Raw genomic sequence first — 25,943 nt, forward strand, 5'->3', positions numbered from 1 at the left:
GTACTGTAAAAACATTATAATGTTAAGCTATAGATTTTTAAAAGGTCTAGTTTGACGCATTATCGAAGAATATGGCCTTTTTATTCTAACTAGATATTTTCACCGCGCTACGCGCGGATTTTGTCTTTTGAATTTATGTTTTAAGTAAATTTTATACATTTTAGAATATTTATTTTCTTAAACTTATAAAAATATTTTTCTTAAGTATGTGCGACGAAAAAGAGTTGAAATATTATAATATGCATTGTCTTCCAAGCAACTTTACATTTTAAAAAATAGTATTTTAAAAATTGGATCTAAACAAAACGAATTTTCTAAAATAACTTTCAAAAGATCTATTTAGGCATTCAGAAATATAGTTTCTTAAAAAGTGCCAAACTACCGCATACAGATTATATGAACATTAAAATATGTTTATTAACATTGTTTTACCTGCTATCCGAAATATACCGGGCTGACTTTTAATTATGTATAGATAATTAACTAAAAAATTGGTTGTTTTTAAGAAATGTGCTTATGGTTCAATTTTTGGTACATTGCTTGCTTATTTGATCTAATAAAAAGGATAAAAACCAACTTCAGATATATATATACAGTAAAAATTCTATAAATTAATAATATTGGTATTTTGGTATTTTATTAATTTATATAGTTATTAATTTACAAAAAGGGTATATATGTACCCTAGGGTTAACTAATCTAGACTTAGGGTTTAGAAGTTTTATTAAAGGGAAAAATGTACCATAGGGTTAACTAATCTAGACTTAGGGTTTGGAAGTAAGGGGTAGGGTTTTGGGGATAGAGTTTCAAATTTTAAGAAATAAAAAATAAATATTAAAATTTTCAAAATAAAAAGGGGCTATTTTTGTCTTTTTTTCTTGAAATCTATTTTTGTGACAAAAACTTAAAAAGAGCTATTTGAGAGAATTGCCCTAGATTTTTCTATTTAAGGATATATTTTTTATAAAATAAAAATATTTTATTTTAGTGTATATACACATTAATTAACTTTTTGAAATTTGACACTCATATTAGTTTTATTATATTATTGGTGTATATAAAATATGTCTCATAGAATGCAGTTTTAGATATAATTTTATTGAACCTCATAATATATTAAGTGTTAAAAAATATAAAGATAATTCAATTATGAATGTAAAACAAACAATATAATGGTTGGTTTATACTTATATATAAAATGTATGTACAAAAGTTTCTTATTTATAGGGAATTATAATATTTTTTATTAATTCTGGTGGAAAACAAACCTATGTACTTTAAAATTCATAAACAATTGAAAGAGAAGAACAATGGTTCTTTTCGGTATAATTTTCTTGACGCTTTTCTTTTTAGTTGTAGGTGAAATGTTTTGCTTCAGCTCTTGTATGTAAGTTCACGATTATGTTTTTTTGTGTTGTCAAAGTAAAATGTAAAATTTGATGATGAAGCCAGTAACAGTTTCTCTGTAAATTTGAATCAGTTTATTATATTGCATTACTTTTAAAAATATGTGTTTATTTTTCTTTAATATATCTTAAGATAATGCTTGTGATGTCACAACTTTATTTTCCGACTACATATTCTTTGGACTGCGATATTTAATTGTCCCATAGAGATTACTTAACAACTTGATCTACAATATACATTTAAATAAAACGGGATGGTGGTTTGAAATAATTTTCTGTTTTTAATTGAGTAATCAGATTGCTTTGATTTCATAAAACAATACTAAAACCATAACCCAATTTTGGTATATTGATATACTTTTAGTGATGGGTTTGTTCTAGTTATAAGATTGGCAATCACACGGTAACAACCAATCCATTTATCTTATTGCCAATACTCTTGTTGAAATCAAACGAACATATATATCACCTTTGCAAGACCAACAAACTGCCCACTTGCATTCACCTGCAGATAAATTAATCAACAGAAAATTACCTGATGCAAATATATAAGAACATTGCATGAAGTCTCTTCATACTGACCGAGAACAGAGATACACATGACATTCTTGGGAATTTTCTTGGTCTTCATAGTATGCAGCATTCAACTTCTGGTTGCCATACTTTATCATGTTCTGGAGATCATTCATACTGGTCGTATAACTTAATCTCAAAGACTCTCGCTTTTGCGAGTGTCTCAGGGAAATTATCCAGGAGATCTACCACTGTAATGTCTTTTCGCCGCATCGATCATAGTTAACAGTTTTCTTTTATAATCTTTGGCGGTCTCACGTTATAAATCAGAAGGTTGATCAAGGTTCACACTATTCCTTAGACCATTTAAAAGCAGAAAGCTTATAAACCCTCACCGAAAATCTAATATATCCTCTAAACTAACAAAAAAACTCAGCTCATCAAAACTAACCTTCTGAAACATTTTTCCTCAAGTCATCATGAGTACCGTGAAAGAAATGGTTGTAATAATCTGTAGTAGTTCTTTACTTCCCAAATGTTGCAATGAATCTACAAATCTGATCGAAACCCATTGTGAGGACGTGAGGACAGATTTTTTACATGTAGAATTTACTACCTTCTCACAATAAACACCACAGAGCCCCCAAACTACAATGAAAGAAGACGTAAAACACTTTCAAAACTTTAAATTTTTTATCTTTATATATAGAAGATATGTTATATCCCAAGATTTGCACTCAGATGCCTCGGGCTTGGGAAAATCACAGAAATGGTTGGGGTAAAAGAGTCTCAGTGAGGCATTTCCGTACTGGTTTTGTCGACCATTCGTATATTGTATTGTTCGTAGACTCTTCTTCTGTTATCTGACCACCACTATTACGTTTGTTTCTCACTATTCGGCTGTCATAAAATAGGACAGTCAGCAAAACTACAGCTGATGTTTTTCTAGGGGAAATATAATATGGTTGTACCTGAAACAGACACGTTTGAGGTCGGTAACACCACTGGCTAAGGCTGTAAGAATGATGTAGACGTCAGGCGCATCTTTCTCAACCCATTCATTCTTGTTATGTGCTTCAGTCGATGCTTCTCCATTTCCAAGTACATGTGTAATGGTCCAATTAGAAAACATTATGGTATTTACACCATTTTGCTCGCGTTCCCATTTGGTTGGTTTAAGATTATAAAGGTCAACGCGGCCTGGACTGAACCAAATGAATCAAGGGACCGAGGAGACTTCACAGTTCGAGCTGATCGAACAGGTAATATTTCAGCCATGTATTTCACCTGCATAATTTCAGTGATGCTGATAACGGAGTCATAAGAAATCACTCGTACTCGCATAAAGCATATTACTAATTTTGAGCTTTGAAATTACTTATGCGGTAAGAGATATGATAACCTTTTTTTTTGTTGCCGCACATCTGTTCGTTTCTTCGCTAGAGATTGTAAACGCCTCTTTGAGCTGCTTGGCTGTTTTTCCAGCTCAGCTTCTTGGAACTGGGCCTTTCTTGTAAGACTGGTAAGAAAAAGCCAGCACCTGCAATAAGATTTTAGTGAAATAAATTATCAAGCTTATTCCTCTGCATGATCTCTGTAGTGGATGATTTTTTTTAGGATGGGATTCCAAAACAGACAGAATCAGAATCCTTTGCTCTGTTGTTCAAGTTGATCAAAGCAGAGACTGATCTTAACAGCGATTAATATAAGCTGGCTGGTCCATTCTTCTCATGGCTTCAAAGTAATAACCATCCACACAAAGTATGTTTTTGTACTCATCGTCCCCTAAATTCACCTTCCCATGGTTTACATACAACTGCATCATCACTATCATAATTAATGAAAACCATATCGTGTGAAGAGCTAGTAATGAAAAAAAAACAAAACGTTATATGATTCTTTACCGTGTTTAGAAGTCATTCTTTTCCAATAACATGTGTTCTTTTCCGTTCATTATCAAGAACTGCTACCATTTTGGGATATCTCCAAGGTAAGTCCGGTCCATCTGAAATAAAAATAACATTCTGATATGCGTTAACCAACGATACTTGTTTGTCACTATCAATGATTACATCCATACCTCAGATTTAAAGGTTATTGATGTCGCCTTGTTCTGTTAAAAGCTCCTTTTTGCTGAGGTTCTCCAAGTGCTCAAATGTTTCTAACCCTTCAATCGTTGAATGATTCATCAAACACAGAATATTTTGCTGATGATATATATTTTATAAAGAGTACAAATTACCTTATATCTGAGACAGCGAGGTAAGTATGATATGCAAATAAGAATCTGAAGGGTTTGCCATTGATGTTTCTAAAGAAATCAATGTTGAGTGGCCATCTATAGCAAGTGAAACCCAGAACTCAAAAAAGAAACACACACATAAAATTCAGAATCTATAAAGATAAAGAACATAAAAGGATGATGATGGTTTTACTTTTACCTGTCAAACCATTGCTTTAAGTCCTCTTCTGATGGTTTGAGATGAAGATCAACTAATGATGATTTTATGAACTCATGGAGGTAAATTGTCATCGATTACCCAGATTTTTTCCCTTGCAAACCCATGTTGATCCAGTGATCCACAATCTACAAAAAAGACATACACACAAACAACTCAATTACAATGTTCATGCGAAAAGATACAATATGAGAGAACTTACTTAAAATTACATGAGGATATCAAATCTGAATCCCTCCACGCATTGATTTTGGGGTTTGAAACCAATAAGATCATAATCTAGAAATCTAATAGTGAGAGAAAGTGAGAATCTAATTTGGTCATTGTTCAATTTTATATATAAATCAATCATTAATAATCGGAAAAGCTAAAAGTGTCATAACGCTTGGTAAATTAACTAATGGAAGTAAATGTGGGAGAAACAGCTACGGAGGATTTACAGGGAAGAAGTTGAGAAGATGAATATTAAAGGGAAAAATTGATTTGAGGAAGAAAACGAAAAGAGAGATCGCAAAATAAAAAGAATTTTTTTTGTTATTTGTCAATTTGATAGGTTGTTATTTGACATGGCAATTTGATAGGTTGTGAATTTTTTGCTGAGGTGGATAGGCCGAGAGCTCTAGTTAAAAAACTTTTAGTATTGTAAGATACATTTGTACTAATAGATACGCTACTAGCTATATCATTATAACAAATATAAATTCAATTACAATGTTCATTATTAAGTCCAATTATAATACCTATAAATTTAGGTTTATCATGTATAAATCTAGTGATGCCATGTATAAATCCAGGCTGCATTATGTATAGATTCGGCTGGAGATTCTTAAAAGCGGCCCTTCTGCATGCCACTTCGCTTGGTATCACCCACATCTGGCTTAGTCTAACCGCAGAGCTCTATGTAACTCTTTCCGACATCGCCTCTCTCGCCTCTTCTTCTTTTACTTCATGTCGTTTTAGTTGCAAAGACCTGTCTTTGTAATGAGCTCCCTGGACCTTAAACTTTATCCCTCTGCTTTATTTTAATCAAATCATCTTTTGCACAAAAAAAAAGTGCTTCTTTATTTATAATATATTTCAACTACATATTGATATAGAAGTAAAACATGCGTCATGTTCATTGACATTCTTAGAAAATGTTGTGCTAATAAACATAGTAAGATTACTTAAGCGGCCTTGAAGCGATCAATCTGGATGCTCTCAGTTTGGAGCTTCTTGTAATCACTTCTGTTTCTCGCAGCAAAGAACTTGCCCCAATTGTACTTTTTGTAACAAGGCGGGTTGTCTTCGCTTATAAGCTCCTTCAATGGCTCAATGTTGGTATCATGGGATGGGAAAAGGAAGAATGGCATTGAGAATCTCTCTTTGCTTGAATTCACTACCACTCTATGTTCTGCACTCCAATACTTGTCATTTGTCCATACCTACTCCACACAACAAATATTATATGACCAAGTTACACTAGACCCCAAAATATTTCGAGTTTATCTATATACACATAGACCCCTAAATTGTTAAATTTTTTTTTATTAAATTGATTAAGTCCTCTAAAATGTCAGGGTCAGCCATTCAATATAACATTCAAAGTTGATGTCTTTTACCTGCATGCAGTTGCCAATGTTAATGATGAAAGCATCAGGGTTCGGTTTCACAGAGAACCATTGTCCATCTGATCTACGGCTCACTTGTAACCCACCCACACTATCTTGTGCCAAGACGGTTATAACTCCTGCGTCTGCGTGGCGTCCAACGCCTAATGCTAGCTCCGGGTTCGGGCAAGGAGGGTAATGGTTAAACCGCAAAAAGCTTGTTTGGTCCTTGAAGTAACCTGTTAACCGATCACCGGGTAGACCCAAGCTAATGGAGATAAGTTCCAAAAGCTTGAAAGCTAACTTCTCAACTTCTCTTGCATATTCTTGGCACACCTCTCTACCAAACATGATTAGTATTAATAAATGGATCCTAATTAGGCCCAATGGGCCTTAATTAAAGCCTTGTTTTAAAGCGTGTTTTAGAGGATCACCTGAAGTCGGAAGGGTTTTGAGGCCACGGGTTAGTCAGCTTCCTGAGCTCGGTATCTTCCGGCTCTGTAGTCGCCGGAACCGTCGTCGAGTCCTGCAAAAAGAAATCGAAAATCTCTTTCCAGTCTCTAACGTTTTTGGTATGTTCTCCGTCGTGATAACCCATAGGGTTCACTTCATCTCTTTTCACTCTTCTCTTCTCCTCCAACGTTAGACTGAAAAACTCGGCCACCGTCTTCTCCACCCTACGCATTAAGTCCAACGACAAACCATGGTTGATCACCTGGAAAAAGCCCCATCTCATGCATGCTTCTGCAATCTCTGTCGCTAGCGCTGTCTTGTCGCAGTTTGGGTCTTGGAGGGAGGAGAGGTCGATGGTCGGGATCTCCTTGGAGAGAATGTGGTCATCGGAGTGTTTGAGATGAGTTTTGGGTCTGTGTTCTGGAGCTTGGATAAAAGCTTCGTCGAGTACTCCCATGGTGGTTTTTTTGTCGGTGATTCTTATGTTTATCTTTTAAGGCTTTGGAAGATATCCGATGATTCTTGTGGTGCATGCGGTTGGGTTTGTTTTATAGGAAGATGTCTGTCACGTGTAACAAAACGCTTTTATTGGTATGATGAATGTAGACACGTTTCTGTGAACAATTAACTTTTTTTTTCACATTTGGTTAATTAGGAATTACAGTCATGCCAGTTGTTGAAAGACGACCAAAATAAGCCAAAGATGTATGTAGACGGAGGATATTCATAAAGTTCATCAGCGTTTAATATAGACTATAGATGCCCCTTCTAGAAAAAAAAAATTAACCATTTTTTATTTTTGCAAACAACCATTACAAAAGGAGAGGAGGATTAGTTCACGAGAAAATAGCTCTGAATCTAGACGGAATTTTGGAAGGGTGGAGGATGTGATATACGCAAGTCAAATCTTATTGGATACTTGGATCTCGATCCGAAGTCTTATATATTTGCAAAAAACAAAAGAAAATTATGACATGATTTTAAAGAACATATCAGATATTGTTTCCGACATAAACTCAGTCTCTCACATATTATTACATTAAGGGCTTGCATCATAGCTTTGGTAATAAAAAGTAGACGCATAGAACATACTCTTATTAAGGATGTGACTGGTTTGTTACATTCCCAAACGCAAGTTTTACGGTTGATAACGCTTGACAGCATTTCGAAAAAATCATACAAACCTCTACAAATCACTTCAAATCACTCCGAACCTCTTAAAATCAAAAGCTGGTTCCAGTTAGTGTTTGCAGTTGCGAGCGGTTGTGGATGGATAAATAAATATAAATTGTTTTTCAAAAATATTTAAAAATTTTAAAATTAAAATTTTAAAATAGAAGTACGATAAATAAAAATATATACATATTTTATATATTATTTTAAATTCACAAACAGTACATAATTTGTTTTATAAAAACTTTAAACTAACTAACTATTCATTAGAATTTTTAAAAATTAATATACATACATATTTTTTTTTAAAGTTTAATAGAAATCTTCAAAAAAAATTATAACTTTCAACTAATTTGAAAAATTATTTAAACAAACATAATACTATTATTAACCATATTATATTGATATTATTATATTTTATTACAATAATATGTTTTCATAGTTTCATAATGTTATAATATGTTAATATTGGTAATTTATTATTAAACCAGTGCAATATCTAATTATAATCAACCAGTCACAAATATCCCGCAAACGTAACAATTTTCAAACATTGTGCCAGTCATACAAAACACTTAACAACACTTGAAAACACAACCACCCGCATCCACACACTCCCGCATCCGCAACCGCAACCACTGCATTTGAACCAACCGGACCCTAAATTATAAGGTTTTCAGGACTCACTCTTCTAATGGCTTCACTTCCACATCATGTGAAGGCATCAAGAAGAATGCTATTGGGTATCTTTCTCTTGGTGTACCAAGAATCCCCACCACTCTATGTTCTACATTCCAATACTTATCATTTATGATTCATCCATACCTAGTAGTATAGATATAGTCGTTATAATTAGATACTGCATGTGTATATCTTAGAAAAATGAGAAGTAATATCTAGAATTTCACCTCCATTTGTAATCCTCCAACTTTGTCTTGAGCCAATAGACCGTGGGCATGGTGGATAACGATTTATCCTTAAGAAAACTCATTTGATCTTTAAAGTAATCATGGAATGAGTTCTAAAAGCCTGTATGCTAGCTTTTCAGCGTGTCTTACGTACTCGTCACATGCCTCCCTAAAACTAAATAAGAAAAAAGAGATTAACTTGCATAGTTGAAAATAAATTCTTTTACCGAATTGCTTGTATGCTATGTCCTACATGTAAGTTGTAACTTGTAATATTAATGCAGCCTTGGAAGATAGCGTTCACGTGCATCCAGTAGAGTTGTGTACTTGTGTAAAGTGATAAGATTCTGTTCATATTGGTTAACTTAGTTTTTTCTTTGTAACAAACACTTATATTAAACACACTAACCAAAGTTAGGTGGAGTCATAATGGCAAGTTCAACAGCCAAGCATTGTTTAGCTAAATTATCAGCATACCTGTTACTCTCACGAGAAATCCAGGACCAAGAAAAACACTCAAAAGAGGAAACAGCAGAGATGATATCTGTAATTACTCCAAACACTCTTCAGTAAAAGAAGAGCCCAAATTGATTGCTTTAACTAGTTGCGCCAAGTCAGATTCGCATCTGGTATTGGGAGGCCAAGATTCCCGCTCTTAAAAATTTCCTCACGAAGCGCCAAAGCTTCAGCCGCAAGAAGGGATGTCACATGTCGATAAAGAGCAGAGAAAGAGGATATTCTGTTTTGGTTTTCAATTGTCCAACCAAGCCCCACCGTATGGTGACTCTCATTTCACAAAATATCGATTTAACAAGGACATAGTTAAAACCGATATGTTTGGAATGAGAGTAAATGGAGACTGATGATTGCATACATGCTATAGATACTTATTCTATTTATTGTTTTCATAGGATAAGTAGAGAAAAAAATTTAGGAATAATTAAGAAGAAAGATAAAGTGATTCGGCTACAGAAAATTGGTAATGTAAATATATGTTGTGAGACTGATGATTGCATACTATGCTTTTTTTTTGGATCACAGCTTCTTTTCATTAACTTCAACTTGGTTGATTACAAATGCTAGAAAATATTATCTATCCTCTTTAATTGAAAACATAAACTACAACAACATAAAATGAAAAGGACAGATCTTCAAAAAAAGATGACAGCGAAATCAAGATGTTGTTTGAATGCGTCGATGTAGCCTTTACAACATGCTTGGACAGCAGAAAGATAGTCACTTTGAATTGTGGCGTTGACGTTGATTAATATAAATACATTAATCAAGATATTTAAAATATTTTAGAAATATTCACTCTGCATCACTTTTAACAGGTTGGAGAGTAAAACATGAGTCATGTTCATTGACATTATTAGGAAATGTTGTGCTACTAAACATAGTGAGATTACTTAAGCGGCCTTGAAGCGATCAATCTGGATGCTCTCAGTTTGGAGCTTCTTGTAATCACTTCTGTTTCTCGCAGCAAAGAACTTGCCCCAATTGTACTTTTTGTAACAAGGCGGGCTGTCTTCGCTTATAAGCTCTTTCAATGGCTCAATGTTGGTATCATGGGATGGGAAAAGGAAGAATGGCATTGAGAATCTCTCTTTGCTTGAATTCACTACCACTCTATGTTCTGCACTCCAATACTTGTCATTTGTCCATACCTACTCCACACAACAAATATTATGACCAAGTTACATTAGACCCCAAAAAATTTCGAGTTAATATATATAAACATAGACCCCTAAATTGTTAAAAAAAAAAAACTATTAAATTGATTTAAGTCCTCTAAAATGTCAGGGTCAGCCCTTCAATATAACATTCAAAGTTGATGTCTTTTACCTGCATGCAGTTGCCAATGTTAATGATGAAAGCATCAGGGTTCGGTTTGACAGAGAACCATTGTCCATCTGATCTACGGCTCACTTGTAACCCACCCACACTATCTTGTGCCAAGACGGTTATAACTCCTGCGTCTGCGTGGCGTCCAACGCCTAATGCTAGCTCCGGGTTCGGGCAAGGAGGGTAATGGTTAAACCGCAAAAAGCTTGTTTGGTCCTTGAAGTAACCTGTTAACCGATCACCGGGTAGACCCAAGCTAATGGAGATAAGTTCCAAAAGCTTGAAAGCTAACTTCTCAACTTCTCTTGCATATTCTTGGCACACCTCTCTACCAAACATGATTAGTATTAATAAATGGATCCTAATTAGGCCCAATGGGCCTTAATTAAAGCCTTGTTTTAAAGCGTGTTTTAGAGGATCACCTGAAGTCGGAAGGGTTTTGAGGCCACGGGTTAGTCAGCTTCCTGAGCTCGGTATCTTCCGGCTCTGTAGTCGCCGGAACCGTCGTCGAGTCCTGCAAAAAGAAATCGAAAATCTCTTTCCAGTCTCTAACGTTTTTGGTATGTTCTCCGTCGTGATAACCCATAGGGTTCACTTCATCTCTTTTCACTCTTCTCTTCTCCTCCAACGTTAGACTGAAAAACTCGGCCACCGTCTTCTCCACCCTACGCATTAAGTCCAACGACAAACCATGGTTGATCACCTGGAAAAAGCCCCATCTCATGCATGCTTCTGCAATCTCTGTCGCTAGCGCTGTCTTGTCGCAGTTTGGGTCTTGGAGGGAGGAGAGGTCGATGGTCGGGATCTCCTTGGAGAGAATGTGGTCATCGGAGTGTTTGAGATGAGTTTTGGGTCTGTGTTCTGGAGCTTGGATAAAAGCTTCGTCGAGTACTCCCATGGTGGTTTTTTTGTCGGTGATTCTTATGTTTATCTTTTAAGGCTTTGGAAGATATCTGATGATTCTTGTGGTGCATGCGGTTGGGTTTGTTTTATAGGTAAATGCAACGTGTAACTTCGTGTGTATCGAAAACAAAACGCTTTTATTGGTATGATGAATGTAGACACGTTTCTGTGGACAGTGAACTTTTTATCACATTAGGTTAATTAGGAATTACCGTCATGCCAGCTGTTGAAAGAGGACCAAAATAAGCCAATAGATGTATGTAGACGGAGTATATTCATAAAGTTCATCAGCGTTTTATATTAGACTATAGATGCCCCTTCTAGAAAAAAAATAATTATTTTTTATTTATTTTGCAACAAAATTTCAACCATTACAAAAGGAGGACGATCAATTCACGAGAAAATTTATCAAAAAAAAAAAAAAATCACGAGAAAATAGCTCTGAATCTAGACAGAATCTTGGAAGGGTGGAGAATGTGATATACATAAGTCAAATCTTATTGGATACTTGGATTTCGATCCGAAGTCTTATATTGCAAAAATAAATAGAATCGTCCCAATAAACTCACATACTATTACATTAAGGGCTTACATCATTGCTTTGGTAATAAAAAGTAGACAAATAGTACAGTACATACTCTTAAGTTATACAACTTTGAAGTCATCGATTTGGATGTTTTGGATCGGATTTCAAGTTTTTAACAATCGCTTCTGTTTCTCCTGACATAAAACTTTCCCCATTATTGTATCCTTTGTATCGTGGAGGGTTTTCACTTTTCAGGACTCACTCAATTCTAATGGCTTCCACTTCCACAGCATCTGAAGGCATCAAGTAGAATGCTATTGAGTATCTATCTCTTGTTGTGTTCGCCAATCACCACCACTCTATGTTCTACACTCCAATACTTATTATATATTCATGATTCATCCATACCTAGTAGTATAGAGATAGTCGTTATAATTAGATATTGCATGTGTATCTTAGAAAATGAGAAGTAATATCAAGAATTACACCTCCATTGTCGTCTTCCAACTTGTTTTGAGCCCATTGACCGTGGGTATGGTGGATAACGATTTATCCTTAAGAAAACTCATTCGATCTTTTAAGTAATCATGGAAACGCTACTTTGGTAAGCATAATTAAGCGTAATGAAATAAAAGCATGAATACTAGCTTTTAAGCGGTGTCACTGTCCTACATACTCTTCACATGACATGCCTCCCTAAAATTAAATAAGAAAAAGAGATTAGCTTACATTGAAAATAAAATAAAAGTTTTTTACCGAATTGGTTGTATATATGCTATGTCCTACATGTAAGTTGTAATTAATGGCAGCCTTGGAAGATAGTGTTCACGAGCAGCGTGCCTCCAATAGAGTTGTGTAAAGTGATATAAGGTTCTGATCATATTGGTTTCAAACTCAAGTTTTTATTTTATTGTTTTTCATAGAATAAGTAAAGAAACAAATATTCACGAATAAAAAAAATTAAGTAATTCGGCTACAGAAAAATTGGTAATGTATACATGTGAGACAATTGCAGTATGCTATAGAACAGCATTAACAATAATATGATAAATTAATTTTAATGCAGTTCAATATTTATAGAAAAGACCATATTTGTGGTCAAATAATTAGATAATGGATATATATATGACCATCATAATTAACCAAGAGATTAAACATAATTACCCAATTTTAATTCCACAAAGTTTAACATAATTAATTATAACATTGGTCATATACACTACTAATATAGCGGGGTTTCATTTAAACTGGAATATTTGAAATCTTAAATTTATTTCGCATGTTAATTATAAAAAATAAAAAAAATTAACTCTTAATTTTTATTAATCAAATCATAAATTAAATACTATATTAAATATAAATACTTATTTATATTAAATATATAATAAAACTAGATAAATAAAATAAAATAACAAAAGTAACTATCTTAAATTTAGAATATTTCAAATATTTATTATATGTGCATCATTCTCTTCTCTTCATATATGTAAATTCTTCACCATAAAATATACTGTTACTTTGTGTCAAGTTATTTTTTGTTTGCCAACAAAAAATTTCAGCACGTGTCATTTAATTTTTTTTTTTGCAAGTTCCAATTTTATTCAAAATAAACCATTGGATTACAAAGGAAGAAAGCCAAAAGCTCTATTTACAGGTAATCTAAGCTACCAAAACTTAACAACCTAAAATAAGAAAAGTCAAGAGGCGAGAACCGAAATCTCTCCATGACCTAACGTTTGAGCCCGAGCTAGAGGATCCAACCTTAGCCGAATGATTTGCTTTATCTATGCAAAAATGGCCTCGGGTGGTCGAGCTACATCTGTATGGATTCTAGAGTTTATTTCCTTCCAAATGAGTTGGAGACAAGCCTGATGAAGTAATCTCACAATCAACTTCACATTTTTATCTCTTGATGGATTTCTCAACCATTTTAACCCATCTTCGAACAAGAGTGGAGGTACTAACTGCCCTCTAGTAGTGAAGAAAGACCACACCTGTCTACTGAAAGCGCAGTCAAAAAACAAATGTTGACTATCTTCATTATGATCAACACACAATATACATCCTATCTCTTACTGCCACCCAAGATAAGAAAGCATGCTTCGGAATACGCTCTGAGAAACAGATCATTTTGTGCCAAAAAAACTTCAAACCTACAAGGAAATAAAGTCTTCCAAGTCTTCCAAATCTCACTAGTGGAGAATGTCTCTGAACCATTCTGACCATTAGTAACCCAAATATATATATCATCAACCTCTGAGCTCAAAATTGGTTGTGCATCAGACATGCTATCTATGAGAAAGGTGATGATCGGATTCCTAATTCTACTCTTCTCAAAGCACCACCCTTCACTTGTTAAAGCATCTGCCACCACTGCGTTGATACTTAGTCCAATAACAGGTGGTCCTCTCTCACCTACCAATTCTATAAGAGGACCAAATCCATCCAGAAACTCGTTGTAATCCCCGAGCCATATTTAATTACATCCTTCCATTTTTTGCACTTCAGGCCAAAATTTAATAAAGATTCCATATATATGGCGTTGCTAACAAACATAGCATGGTTTGTTGATCTTGCCATGTTAGTCTGATCTCCGGGTTGGAGAAGACTCACTTTCAAATTCTTTAATTAATTTTTTTCTTCTTCACTTCCATATGTAAAATTTTCAACATAAAATATAAGGCTTACTTGTGAAATAACCATAAAGAAAAAAGGAAAATTAGTTTTGTAGAAAGATAAGAAAAGAAAAGAGAGGAGAGTGTGTGAAATTGGTTAGTTAGTTAATTTTGGGTTTTTGTTTGGTTATTAGATACAAATTCCCCAAAATATGTCTGTCAAGTTTTTGTGTTTGCCAACAAACAATTTCATCACGTGTCATATTTAATTACCTACTTCCATTTTTTCACTTCGCGCCAAAATTGGATAAAGGTTCCATATGGTGTTGCTAACAAGTAACAACACAGCATGACCTGTTGATCTTGCCACGTTGGCCTGATCTTCGATAAGTCGTTCCCCATTTTCACCATCATATATTAATATGGCATAAGCTGGACTAAAAGCCCGTAAAATTAGAGTTTTAGGTACCAAACTAATAAATACTTAATTGCACCAGAATTAATAAAATCCATTGTAGGCCGGTGATTGTCTTCCTTCCCTTTGTTACCAGAGATATTAGGTTTGAAGTTTTCTTCCATTTTTGTATGTGATATAATTATAACATATTTTCTTTTCTTTTTTGAGAATAACTACAAAAGATTTACTCATTCAAATATACATAGGATTTCGTATCTTTTAGCAACCCTTTGATTTTTTTATCACCTTTTATATTATGATAAATAAACATCTCTATAATAATATTTGAAACGTCAGTTTTTTACGTGTCGCGCTAACGTTAATTTTGTTGACAGATAATTATCAATGTACCCGTAATGAATTAAAATTTTTACATTTAAATACTATTATTGATTTTTTTATTTAGTTTTCTTTTTTGAAATTAACATATATAATAAAAAGGAAAAAAATATAAAGTTTAAAAGACGAATTTAAAAAAGAAAATATATGTATATATAAAATATGATTTCATTAAAAAGGAAATTTTACAAAATAGTAATATTCCATTTAAAACATATTTTTAAATAATATAAAATATACTTCTAAGTAATAAAATACTTTCTTATATCTCTATTTTCTTAGTTGGATATATATATTTGTATACAATGTGACTTCGTAAAAACAAAGTTCACACATATAATCTTGATATTAAAAAAAGATATATTATTTATTTTAAAACAAAATTTTAAACAATCCAAAAAAATATTTTCAAAGTAATAGAAATATTTTTTTTATATATCTATCTATTTCTTAGACGATTACATAAAATAATAACATAAACTGATATATGTTTAACTGACTAAAAATAGTTTATAAGTAGCATTACTGAAATGTTGTATATATTTACATATATTTAGTTGACTATATTATCTTTCAATTACAGCAAAAAAATCTATAAATCATATTTTACTTATATAATATGATTCTAAAACACAATCACAAATTTTTTTTATACTGTTTATTTTTAAGAGATAAGAACAACTAAAAATAAATTTTAACAATAAACATCTATTGATCAAATAATTATAAAATATTTTAAAATAGCATAACACTATATACTTTAACGAGGTAGATATATTATATTATTAAAAATTTACATTAAGCATATAATAAAAATTTAGACTTTTTCTTACAGGTTATATTTTGAATTTATTAAAATGACTAAAATACATGCACATTTAAGCGAAAATAAAACTAATTTGATTTGACTTAGTTATAATAAAAAAAATTATACTTCAATTTGAATTTGAAAGAATATATGTAACTCAATATACTCACAACATGAGTGACTCGATTAATCTAAGTTACATCTAAAATCATACATTTAACTACAATAAGAAGAAATAATTTTATAATAACATTTTACTTATTTTGATGATTACTCAAAATATATTAAGAAATGAAAATATAAATATTAACCAACTGTTTCAATGTAGTTATTTTGTAAAATTTATATATGCATGAAACTTCAAAATATTATCGTTATATTAATTTATGTAATTTGAAATCATACACTTTAGTTTAGTTTTTATTTCATTCTGGACACAATATATCTTAAGTTATACGTATTCTTCCTCAACTATATTTACATATCTAAGACAACAACCAACATAAATGCAAAAAGTAAAATTAAGATTTTTTTAGATATTTAGAGGGTACCCATATTTAGAATAAAATGTATTATAGCTGAATTCAGAGAAATAAATACAATCTAACATACCCAAATAATAACTAAATCGACTGTAAAAATAAAAAAACGGACTAGAAAAATACATATCTAATATTTTATGTCTAACTAAAATAATATAATATTATTAATATAAATTATAATTATAATTACAAATTATAAATTAATTTAAATTTAAAAGTAAATATCAACCAATTATTACAGTATATTTATTTTATAAATATTATGTCCGTGTATGAGGACGGAAAAGTCATATAGTATTGTATTAAATGATATATTACTAGTCAGTAGATAAATAATGTAATTAAACAAAAAATGTTTCTCCTCAGCTTCTTCCTTTTTGTTTCTTTCAACGAACTTTTATATTTATTTTGAATGATGAATTGCTTATTATCCACTGTTTTATTCTGATTGATCTTTTTGGAATAGTCTTCTGTAACTTTTTATAAATCTGTTAGAAACTTTTGAAATTTAAAAGCTTTAAACTATAATAGGGTTTTTCTGAAACTCTATGAACACTATAATAGGGTTCTAATATTTTCTGAAATTCTATAAAAATAAATTAAAAATTGACCAAGTGGAAATGCAAATAAAATGAAAAAAAAAATCTGACAAGATGAACTACAAATAATGTTTTATATTTTATTTCTTTGGAAACAACTTAAATTTTAATAATATTTGGTACTATATTGATTTTGTAGTTAAAATATAAAATTTATTTATAATTAATGGGTAATATTTTTTTTTTGAGAAAGAAGGGTAGTAAATTTTTAGTCCCGTTAGGCGCGGAACAACTCCGGACCAGCACTGACTCTAGACTGCCATGAATTTTCTAAACTCCTCAAAACAAATATGAAACAAATAGATATGAATCCAGAAAATAACATGTACCTTTATGGAATATGTTTGCAAATAGAATCAAACTTTGGTTAAGGAATCAAAGTGTCCCTCTCATACCAAGTTATAACCATAACTATTTTTTTATTATTCAAATCATGAGCTAAATATAATATTAAGCTCTGAAACTTATTTATAATAAATTATAAAATTATAGATAAACACTGGAATAATAAAAAAAATTATCTTAACAATAATAAATTAGACAATCAAAATATTATTCAAATATTATTTTCTGCATTATACACCTAACAATAAAAAAATATATAAAATATTGCCTATGTGTGTTTTATATTTTAAATATTTAAAGTAAGAGTTCTTATTTAAAAACATATTTACTAAATATATATCATTTTATCCCAAATTATAGTAAACATATATCTTTTGATGACATACATAAGTGTAATTTCAAATAAACCCAAAATACTTAATCTATACTATTATTTGCGAAGTAAATTTTTGGAATTGAACTCTCACGTTAAAAGTTAGAATGATTAATATTGTTTATGCCTTTAATGAATAAAATGTATGACTAAATTAAAAATAAAAGCAAACTTTTAATTTATTTGATTAGATAACTGATTAAAATTAATAATAGTAAGAATTATTCAAAATATGAAAATATAATTAAAAAAAAAAGATAATTTCTGTATATATATTGTATTGTTATCTGAAAAAGTATTTAAGTAAAAAGTTAAAAACATGAATTATATAACTAAATATTAATCAAATAAAATTCTTAATTATATAATTAAAATAGAATATTAAATTATCCAAAATCAAAAAATATAATTAAAAATATATATTTTCTATATATATATATATTGTATTGTTATCTGAAAAAAATATTTTAGTAAAAAGTTAAAAAACATAAATTATATAATTAAATATTAATCAAACAAAAAATTTGAATTATATAATTAAAACTATAATATTAAATTATTTAAGATTTATTTTAGTATAATGAATATAATGTACAAAAAACTTTTCAAAAATTATGAAAATGTTTAAGTCCGCATAGCGGACAAAACACCTATGACCTAGTATATAATATTTCCATTGAACAATAAGTGATATTCTAAAAATATATAATAAATGTACACAATATTGTAAGTGTACAATATATTAACTCATAAAAATACAAAACATATATATATATATATATTAACTATTAAGGATCACTATTAATTTAAAGATTTTTTTATAGTTGTCTAAATCAATTTTTGAAATAAAATATATAATACAAAAATAAATTACAATATTTTATGAAAAACATGTATAAGAGCAGAAATAATTTATAATATGTGTAGTATAATTATAGCACGTGTCATATTTAGTGTTAAGTGCTCGTGATCCTGATTCTAATCATCTAAGCAGGATTCAGATTGCATCTCACATAATGACAAATTCATTAAAGTAAACAAGTTCACCTGATTTCAGAGGGATATCGAGCCCACTTCTTGTAAACAACTTTTAAACCATCGTCTTCATGTTCTGTTGAAGAAGGAATAACCACTGGATCTTTGAAATAAACATTAAACAATTCTCACTAATATCTAACGTGGATATATTATATCAAGTTTTATGTTTTTGACATAAATACACAGAGCTAAGTAGATGAAGTGCAATTAAATAAACTAAACAGATCATCTAATAAATTGATAACGAGACCAGACATTAACGGAGAAGCAAAAGACAGAAAAGAGGTATGAGCAAACTGTCTCCGCTCCACCCGTTACACCTGTTTAACCCACTCCTCATATAGAGAAATGTGACAGGTTGGGCACATCTCCTCCAGAGTGGCGATTGTCGAACAAACCTGAAGACCAAACGCCAAACTAACAAATTATCACTTGCGTCGGACCCAGTCCACTTCCACTTCCAAAGAGCTGAGGGATCTTTGTTCCAGTCTCTAACATTCTTAGTGTGTTCTCCATCATAATACCCTACCGGGTTCACCTCGTCTCTCTTCACCTTTATCTTCTCTTTGATAGGAAAATCAAATAACGTTTTCACAGTCTCCTCTGTACGCTTCTTTGTGTCGCAAGGCACATCATGATGATCACCTAAAAAAATCTCTATTTTTCTCATGCATCACCGATCTCCGAGATCACATTTTGGACATCTTCGGGTCATCTAGATGCAAGAAATTGATCATAGGTACTTGTTCGGGTATGTCAGGGATGAAATTGGTATATGATAAAGTGGTTATAATAAAGTTTGCTTATGGAAAACCAAATCAACGATTAAAATCAATGTGACGTTGACTTATAAATTAACGACTAGGAATATAGAAAGTTAATTCTTTTAATTTCTCCATTAACTTTTGATTTCTAAGTTGACAAATGAAAGATGTTTTGTAGATATAAACTAATGAAAACAATTATTGATAGATTACTGTAGAAAGTGAAAAAAAACAAACTTTGAGGTCAAAACACAAATACAGTGTAAAGATAAACAAATATAGATTAAAAAAACATAAAGAATGTGATGAATTTACACTATTGACACAGAATTACAATATTGGTTATAAATCATTTTGGAAATTTCACAAACTCATCTACTTACATTAATACTGGTTAAATTTTCAAATTTTTTTTTGTTTGTTTCAGATTTGATTAGTTGGAAAAATTTAAACCAAAATGAAAAATATTTAAAATTGTTGGTTTAGTAACCAGGAAACATTGGTGGTGGTGGCGATGCGTATTGGAATCCTATATTTGGTGGAAGGATGAAATCATCATCACCAGCATCATTATTTTTTGGTGGTGTTGATGTTGTAACTGGTGGTTTTACTTCTTGTGTTGATGGTGATGGTGCTTCGATTTGTTCTTCTGAAGGAACTGGAGATATATCTGGTTGGGAAAGTGGAGTTGGAGTATGATTCGGCTGGGAGATTGGTGTCGGAGCAGGAGCTGAATTGAGCACTGGTGATTGATCATATTCTGATGGTGCTTCTACGGTCTTAGAGTTTGGAGTTGGAGCTTGAACCGGTGATGAATCTTCTTCAATTTCTGTTGAAGGTGTTGGAGCGGGTGACGATTTGAACACTGGTGAATGATCTGATTCTGATGGTGCTTCAACGGTCTCAGAGTCCGGAGTGGGAGCTTGAACTGGTGATGAATGTTCTTCTATTTCTGATGAAGGTGTTGGAGCTGGTGATGATTTGAACACTGGTGAATGATCTGATTCTGATGGTGCTTCGACGGTCTCAGAGTCTGGAGTTGGAGCTTGAACTGGCGATGATTCTTCTTCTATTTTTAATGAAGGTGCTGGAGCGGGTGACGATTTGAACACTGGTGAATGATCTGATTCTGATGGTGCTTCGATGGTTTTAGAGTATGGAGTTGGAGCTTGAACCGGCGATGATTCTTCTTCTATTTCTGATGAAGGTGCTGGAGCGGGTGACAATTTGAACACTGGTGAATGATCTGATTCTGATGGTGCTTCAACAGTTTCAGAGTCTGGAGTTGGAGCTTGAACTGGCGATGACTCTTCTTTCACTTCTGATGAAGGTGTTGGAGAATTTATCATTGGAGATGTTGCCGGTGGTAAAGGCGTTGCTGGTTCTGGTGGCGGTGAAAAAGCTGGAGGAGGAGAATTTATCGGTGATGAAGGTGGTGGAATGTAGACTGGAGGAGGCGGAGAATGAACTGGAGGTGGTGGAGAATACATCGGAGGTGGTGGAGAGTGAACTGGTGGTGGTGGCGGAGAGTGGACTGGTGGAGGAGGTGGAGGAGAGTAGATAGGTGCAGGTGGTGGTGGAGAGAAAACTGGTGGGGGTGGTGGTGGTGAATGGACCGGTGGGGGAGGAGAATGGACTGGTGGTGGTGGAGAGTGAACTGGTGGTGGTGGTGAATGGACTGGTGGGGGAGGAGAGTGGACTGGTGGGGGAGGAGAATGAACTGGTGGGGGAGGAGAGAGAACTGGTGGTGGTGGAGGAGGAGAGTATACCGGAGGTGGTGGGGGATAAACTGGTGGTGGAGGAGGTGAAAATACAGGAGGCGGTGGGGAATGAACTGGTGGTGGTGGAGGAGAATGGACTGGAGGAGGAGGGGAAAATACAAGAGGTGGTGGTGGGGAGTGTACTGGTGATGATTGTGGCGTTTCTTCTGTTGACGGTGGTTGAGGACGACGTTTTTTTATCGGAGATGCATCATAAGGATCGTCTGTGACAGGTGGTTCCATTGGCGGCGACCTAATTTTTGGTGTTTCTGTTTTTGGTGATTGTTCATGCTTAGGTGGCTCTTCAGGTTTTGTCATATCTGGTTCAGGAGATTCTTCTTGTTTTGGTGGTTGTTTCTTAGGTGACTCTTGTTTTGGTGACTCATGCTTAGGCTTTGGCTGTTCTGGTTTCGGTGAATCGTGTTTTGGTGTTTCTGGTTTAGGTTCTTTTGGTTTAGAAGGTTCTGTCTCAGGTTCTGGACTAGGTTGTTGTGGTTTGGGAGATTCTTTTGGATTTGGTTTAGATGGTTCTTCTAATTTTGGTGTATTCGGTTTATGCTCTGGTGTTTTTGGTGGATTAGGTGTTGGATTTGAGCCTCCGCCACCACCGGCACACTTGTCCTTGCTGCAATCCACAGGACGACTAACCACTGGTAAACATTCTTTAGCCGACTTTTGTTGTGGTCTGTTTTGTAAGCAATTGCTTGTATCATCAAATTGTTTATCTTGACTTGTCCCAGGAACACAACTTTGCGCTTCTCCATTGAAGAAGTTATAAGAAAATGTAAAATTTGACAACTTTGGCAGCTTGCAAATATTGTCTGTAACAAATCCAGTGAGCTTATTGTATGAGAAATCCATTTGTTCCACATTATCTAAGAGTGACAAGCTTGACGGTAAACTTCCAACAAACCCATTCTTGCTCGCATCAAACACAGTCACATTGTTCAACGATCCAATCTCGTTAGGGAAACAACCGCTCAAGTTATTCCCTATAAACATAATCTCGTTGAGATTCTTCATCTTACCAATGGTTTTTGGGATGCAACCGCTGAATTTATTATGCGCAAAGGTCACGACGGAAGCAGTCGATTTACCGATTGTCTCAGGGATGATTGACTCGAATCTATTGTTGTTCAAGAAAATAGCATCGAGATCCTTATCAAAGATCTCTGGAGGAAGTTTCCCTTCAAAATCGTTGTATCTCACGTCAAGGAACTTCAAAGATGGCCAAGAGAGTGCAACTATCGGAAACGGACCAACAAAACGATTGTTGCTCACATCGAATTCATACATTAATGTCAGTTTTGACAAGCTTTTTGGGATAATACCGCAGAATCTGTTGGAATTAATATGAAACAAGGCGACATCGGTCAACAGACCTAGTTCATGAGGCAAATATCCAGCTATATCTGCATGGTTCATATCAATGCCCGCCACAACCATCATGTTTGGATCATCAAGTGCTGGCGCGCAGAACACACCTTTATAAGAACACACGTTTGTACCAACCCAGTTAGATGATGTGTTGAAGGGATCAGAGTATATTGCCTTTTTCCAAGCTTGAAGGGCAATGTAAGCCCTCTTGAGTCGGTTGTTAGCAAATTTGAGGTCTGCATCGACTTCATATTCTATATCATCGAGAAGATTGTCATTCTCCGGTAAAGTTAAAAGTTGACGTTTTGTGAGAAATGAAGCTTCTTCATCGGTGAGAGCGGTTGTAGAATGTATGATAGTGAAAATGATAAAAAAGAATAGGAGAAGGAAGCAGCCATAAAGCTTCTCCATTGTTCTTCGATTCATGGTGATGAAAAACCTTGGAGATGGCTCATTGACTTGCTTAATAAATGAATGTTGTGGAGATAAAGCCTATAATGAAAGAAAGGCAAACAGAAACCACCAATTTTGTTTTCTATTTTTAGCAAAAATAAAATTATACAGGCTAATGTTTTCAAGGATGCAAAAATAGCAAACTATTGTAGCTAATATAGAACTTGATGACAACGTCTTTAGAAGTTTTATTTGTTTTACCACATTTGAAATCTGAACGATCGAGACTTTTACAGACTGGAAAAAAAAGGGTAAAAACTCTTTCTTATTGTTGTGGACATGGCGTTTGCGTTTTGAATTCTTAGAGACGTTAAAAATATATAAGAATATTGTTTCTTAGATGCTGATACTGTAGTCTATTAGTATTTATTCATCATCAAATAAAACATCAAAAGCCGTTCACATATATATATACGAACTAGTAGTAAAGTCTTCATAACTAAAAGAAAATTTCCAAGGATCAAATTTAACAAGGCCATCACAACATGGCCTACCTCACTTCGTTATCACAAGTCTTCACTACTGTTCCATTTGTCAACTTGTTATCTAGCTCTACTATCTAATTGTTTTGTAGAGGCAAGACTCGTTCATCACAACCTCCCAGTAACTTGAAAAAAAATGGAGAGCAAAATAAACAGACACTTGACCCTAATTCCTGTTATCTTGGTCAGCCTATACTATTGTCTTGTCTCCGCCACACCACAACATGGTGGAGACCATTTTGTGCTGGTTCATGGGGGCGGTCATGGGGCTTGGTGTTAGTGTAAACTCATACCAATATTGAAATCTCAAGGCCATAACGTAACAGCGGTCGACTTAGCGGCATCCGGGATCGATCTACGTCGGGCTGAGTCTCTAAGGTCGTTTGCGCAGTATATTGGGCCGTTGATGAGTCTAATGGAAACTCTAAGTGAGGATGAGAAGGTGATTCTGGTGGCACATAGTTTAGGAGGGCTGGCTATTTCCAAGGCCATGGAGATATTCCATGATAAGATTCATATGGCTATTTTCGTCACTGCCCTAATGCCTAGCCTGGCCTTTAATTTCACCATTCTTTCGCAAGGGGTATGGTATGCTACTTAATTAAATAATTTCCGCTTTTAGAGTAAGATTGTTTGGTTCAAACTTAATAATCCTTGTTTAACACTTGTGTTTATATTTTTCTTCAACAATTCTAAACATTTTTGTAAAGTTGGCGAGGTGGCAAGCTCTACAACTGGACTCGAAGTTTATATTTGGAGATGGGCCTGATAAACCTCCTGCAATTTTCAATTGAGGCTAACTTTTTATTCCCTTAACTATGTATGATCTCCTAAAGAGTTAAACAAACACAAAACTTATCAATAATTTTTTTTTTGGTCAACAAACTTATCAATAATTATTTCATTCTTTTTAAACCTCGCTTGAGTAAAGTAAAGGCTGTTGCAGTGGCAAAATCAGCCCTTTCATGCTGAACTCATCCTCCATGATTGGAATGTAGAACCCTCTTTGATATTATGAATGAATGAATGTGTTTGACCAAAAAAAAGAACCATAATTTCTTTAGATCTGGAATCAGTTTTAGAAATTATGATGTAAATAGTAACACTTTATATCATGAAAATTTTGAATCGGAATACAAGAAAACAAACCGATCACACTAGAGCCGGTCCTATAAAGTTGAAGGCTACAAGCCAAAACAAAAAATGTGGCCGATGTGAGGAAGGGGTGATTCGAACCCACGCTAGAAGTGTGAGACAGCAGCCATGTAAACCACTATAACAACATAGATTTTTGTGAAAAATGTGGCCGATATTTTACTTATTCGGAGTCGGCCGGAAGCCCATGCTTCCTTTGCTTTGGGCCAGGGCCGCCTCTACACACTACCCCATCAACACTGTCATTCTCATTTTTGTAACACTTATATTTGAGGACGTGGAACTGGCGGAATTATTGGTTCGGCCACAACGATTATTCAGCAACGAAAATATATATACTAGTCTTGTGCTCACGCCAGAGCGATTCGGGTCGGTAAATCGGATCTTTGTACTGTCCGATAAAGACAGGACATTGGTGAAAGAGTTTCAGCTCTGGATGATCAAAAACAACCCTCCTAACCACGTGGAGCATATCCAGGATTCTGATCATATGGTCATGATTTCTAAGCCAGATCTCGGTGACTATCTTTTATCTTTGGCTAAAAAGTTCGCTTGAAAAATTATGACATTTCGATTCATCATTTTTTGTTTTGATCAATGATCCTTATGGTTATCAATATTGCCTGCATATTTATACTTTTGTAACATCACTCTGCAATATTTATACTTTTGTAACATCACTCTGCAATTTGTTTGACTTTTCAAAATTAGCAACTCCAACTAAAATTTTCATAAAACTAACCAAACCTAAGTTGACCACTTTAATTAGCATGCCATTATGGATTATGACTAGGTTAAAATCTAACGTATCAAAATTTAATACCGATAATAATTCTCTGTTTTATTTCGGAAAATCTTGATGAAACCAATGATTTTTTTTTTAAATGTTGTAAATTAACTTCACCAACTTATTAATAAGATGGACTTAAGCATGGGTTACATATTTCATCTGAGACCTGAATTCGTGTCATATACTCACGATTCAAACCCAGTTTTAAACTTTGGGGCATGCTTTTTTTATTATGAAGATTTATTTTTGAAAAAGAAAGTCAATGATAGAC

The 25,943-nt window shown here is 33.4% G+C and overlaps 3 protein-coding genes, 1 long non-coding RNA gene and 2 pseudogenes across 4 annotated transcripts; 1 reads left to right on the forward strand and 5 right to left on the reverse strand.

Annotated features, from left to right (window-relative positions):
* Positions 1-1,559: 1,559 nt before the first annotated feature.
* On the reverse strand, positions 1,560-4,932 carry LOC106425128. Its single transcript, XR_007338264.1, has 5 exons — positions 4,162-4,932; positions 4,000-4,086; positions 3,824-3,924; positions 2,891-3,735; positions 1,560-2,819 (listed from the first exon to the last, which is right to left on the reverse strand). It is a non-coding gene; the product is annotated as an uncharacterized LOC106425128 (long non-coding RNA).
* Positions 4,933-5,414: 482 nt separating this feature from the next.
* LOC106439532 (protein DMR6-LIKE OXYGENASE 1) lies at positions 5,415-6,945 on the reverse strand. Its single transcript, XM_013881004.3, has 3 exons — positions 6,402-6,945; positions 5,980-6,307; positions 5,415-5,802 (listed from the first exon to the last, which is right to left on the reverse strand). Exons 1-3 carry the CDS (start codon positions 6,875-6,877, stop codon positions 5,545-5,547), a joined length of 1,062 nt encoding a protein of 353 aa, XP_013736458.1. The 5' UTR covers positions 6,878-6,945; the 3' UTR covers positions 5,415-5,544.
* Positions 6,946-9,734: 2,789 nt separating this feature from the next.
* On the reverse strand, positions 9,735-11,312 carry LOC125575283 (protein DMR6-LIKE OXYGENASE 1-like). Its single transcript, XM_013881006.3, has 3 exons — positions 10,769-11,312; positions 10,347-10,674; positions 9,735-10,168 (listed from the first exon to the last, which is right to left on the reverse strand). Exons 1-3 carry the CDS (start codon positions 11,242-11,244, stop codon positions 9,911-9,913), a joined length of 1,062 nt encoding a protein of 353 aa, XP_013736460.2. The 5' UTR covers positions 11,245-11,312; the 3' UTR covers positions 9,735-9,910.
* A 582-nt stretch (positions 11,313-11,894) lies between these two features.
* LOC106442279 lies at positions 11,895-20,030 on the reverse strand (annotated as a pseudogene).
* On the reverse strand, positions 19,878-23,259 carry LOC111214149 (pollen-specific leucine-rich repeat extensin-like protein 1). The gene has a single exon (XM_022716451.2). The coding sequence runs from the start codon at positions 23,216-23,218 to the stop codon at positions 20,138-20,140; it is 3,081 nt and encodes a 1,026-aa protein (XP_022572172.1). The 5' UTR covers positions 23,219-23,259; the 3' UTR covers positions 19,878-20,137.
* Positions 23,260-23,423: 164 nt separating this feature from the next.
* On the forward strand, positions 23,424-25,562 carry LOC106442278 (annotated as a pseudogene).
* The last annotated feature ends 381 nt before the right edge of the window (positions 25,563-25,943 follow it).

This window comes from Brassica napus, chromosome A3 (genome assembly GCF_020379485.1).
Source record: "Brassica napus cultivar Da-Ae chromosome A3, Da-Ae, whole genome shotgun sequence".
Classification (NCBI taxonomy): Eukaryota; Viridiplantae; Streptophyta; class Magnoliopsida; order Brassicales; family Brassicaceae; genus Brassica; species Brassica napus.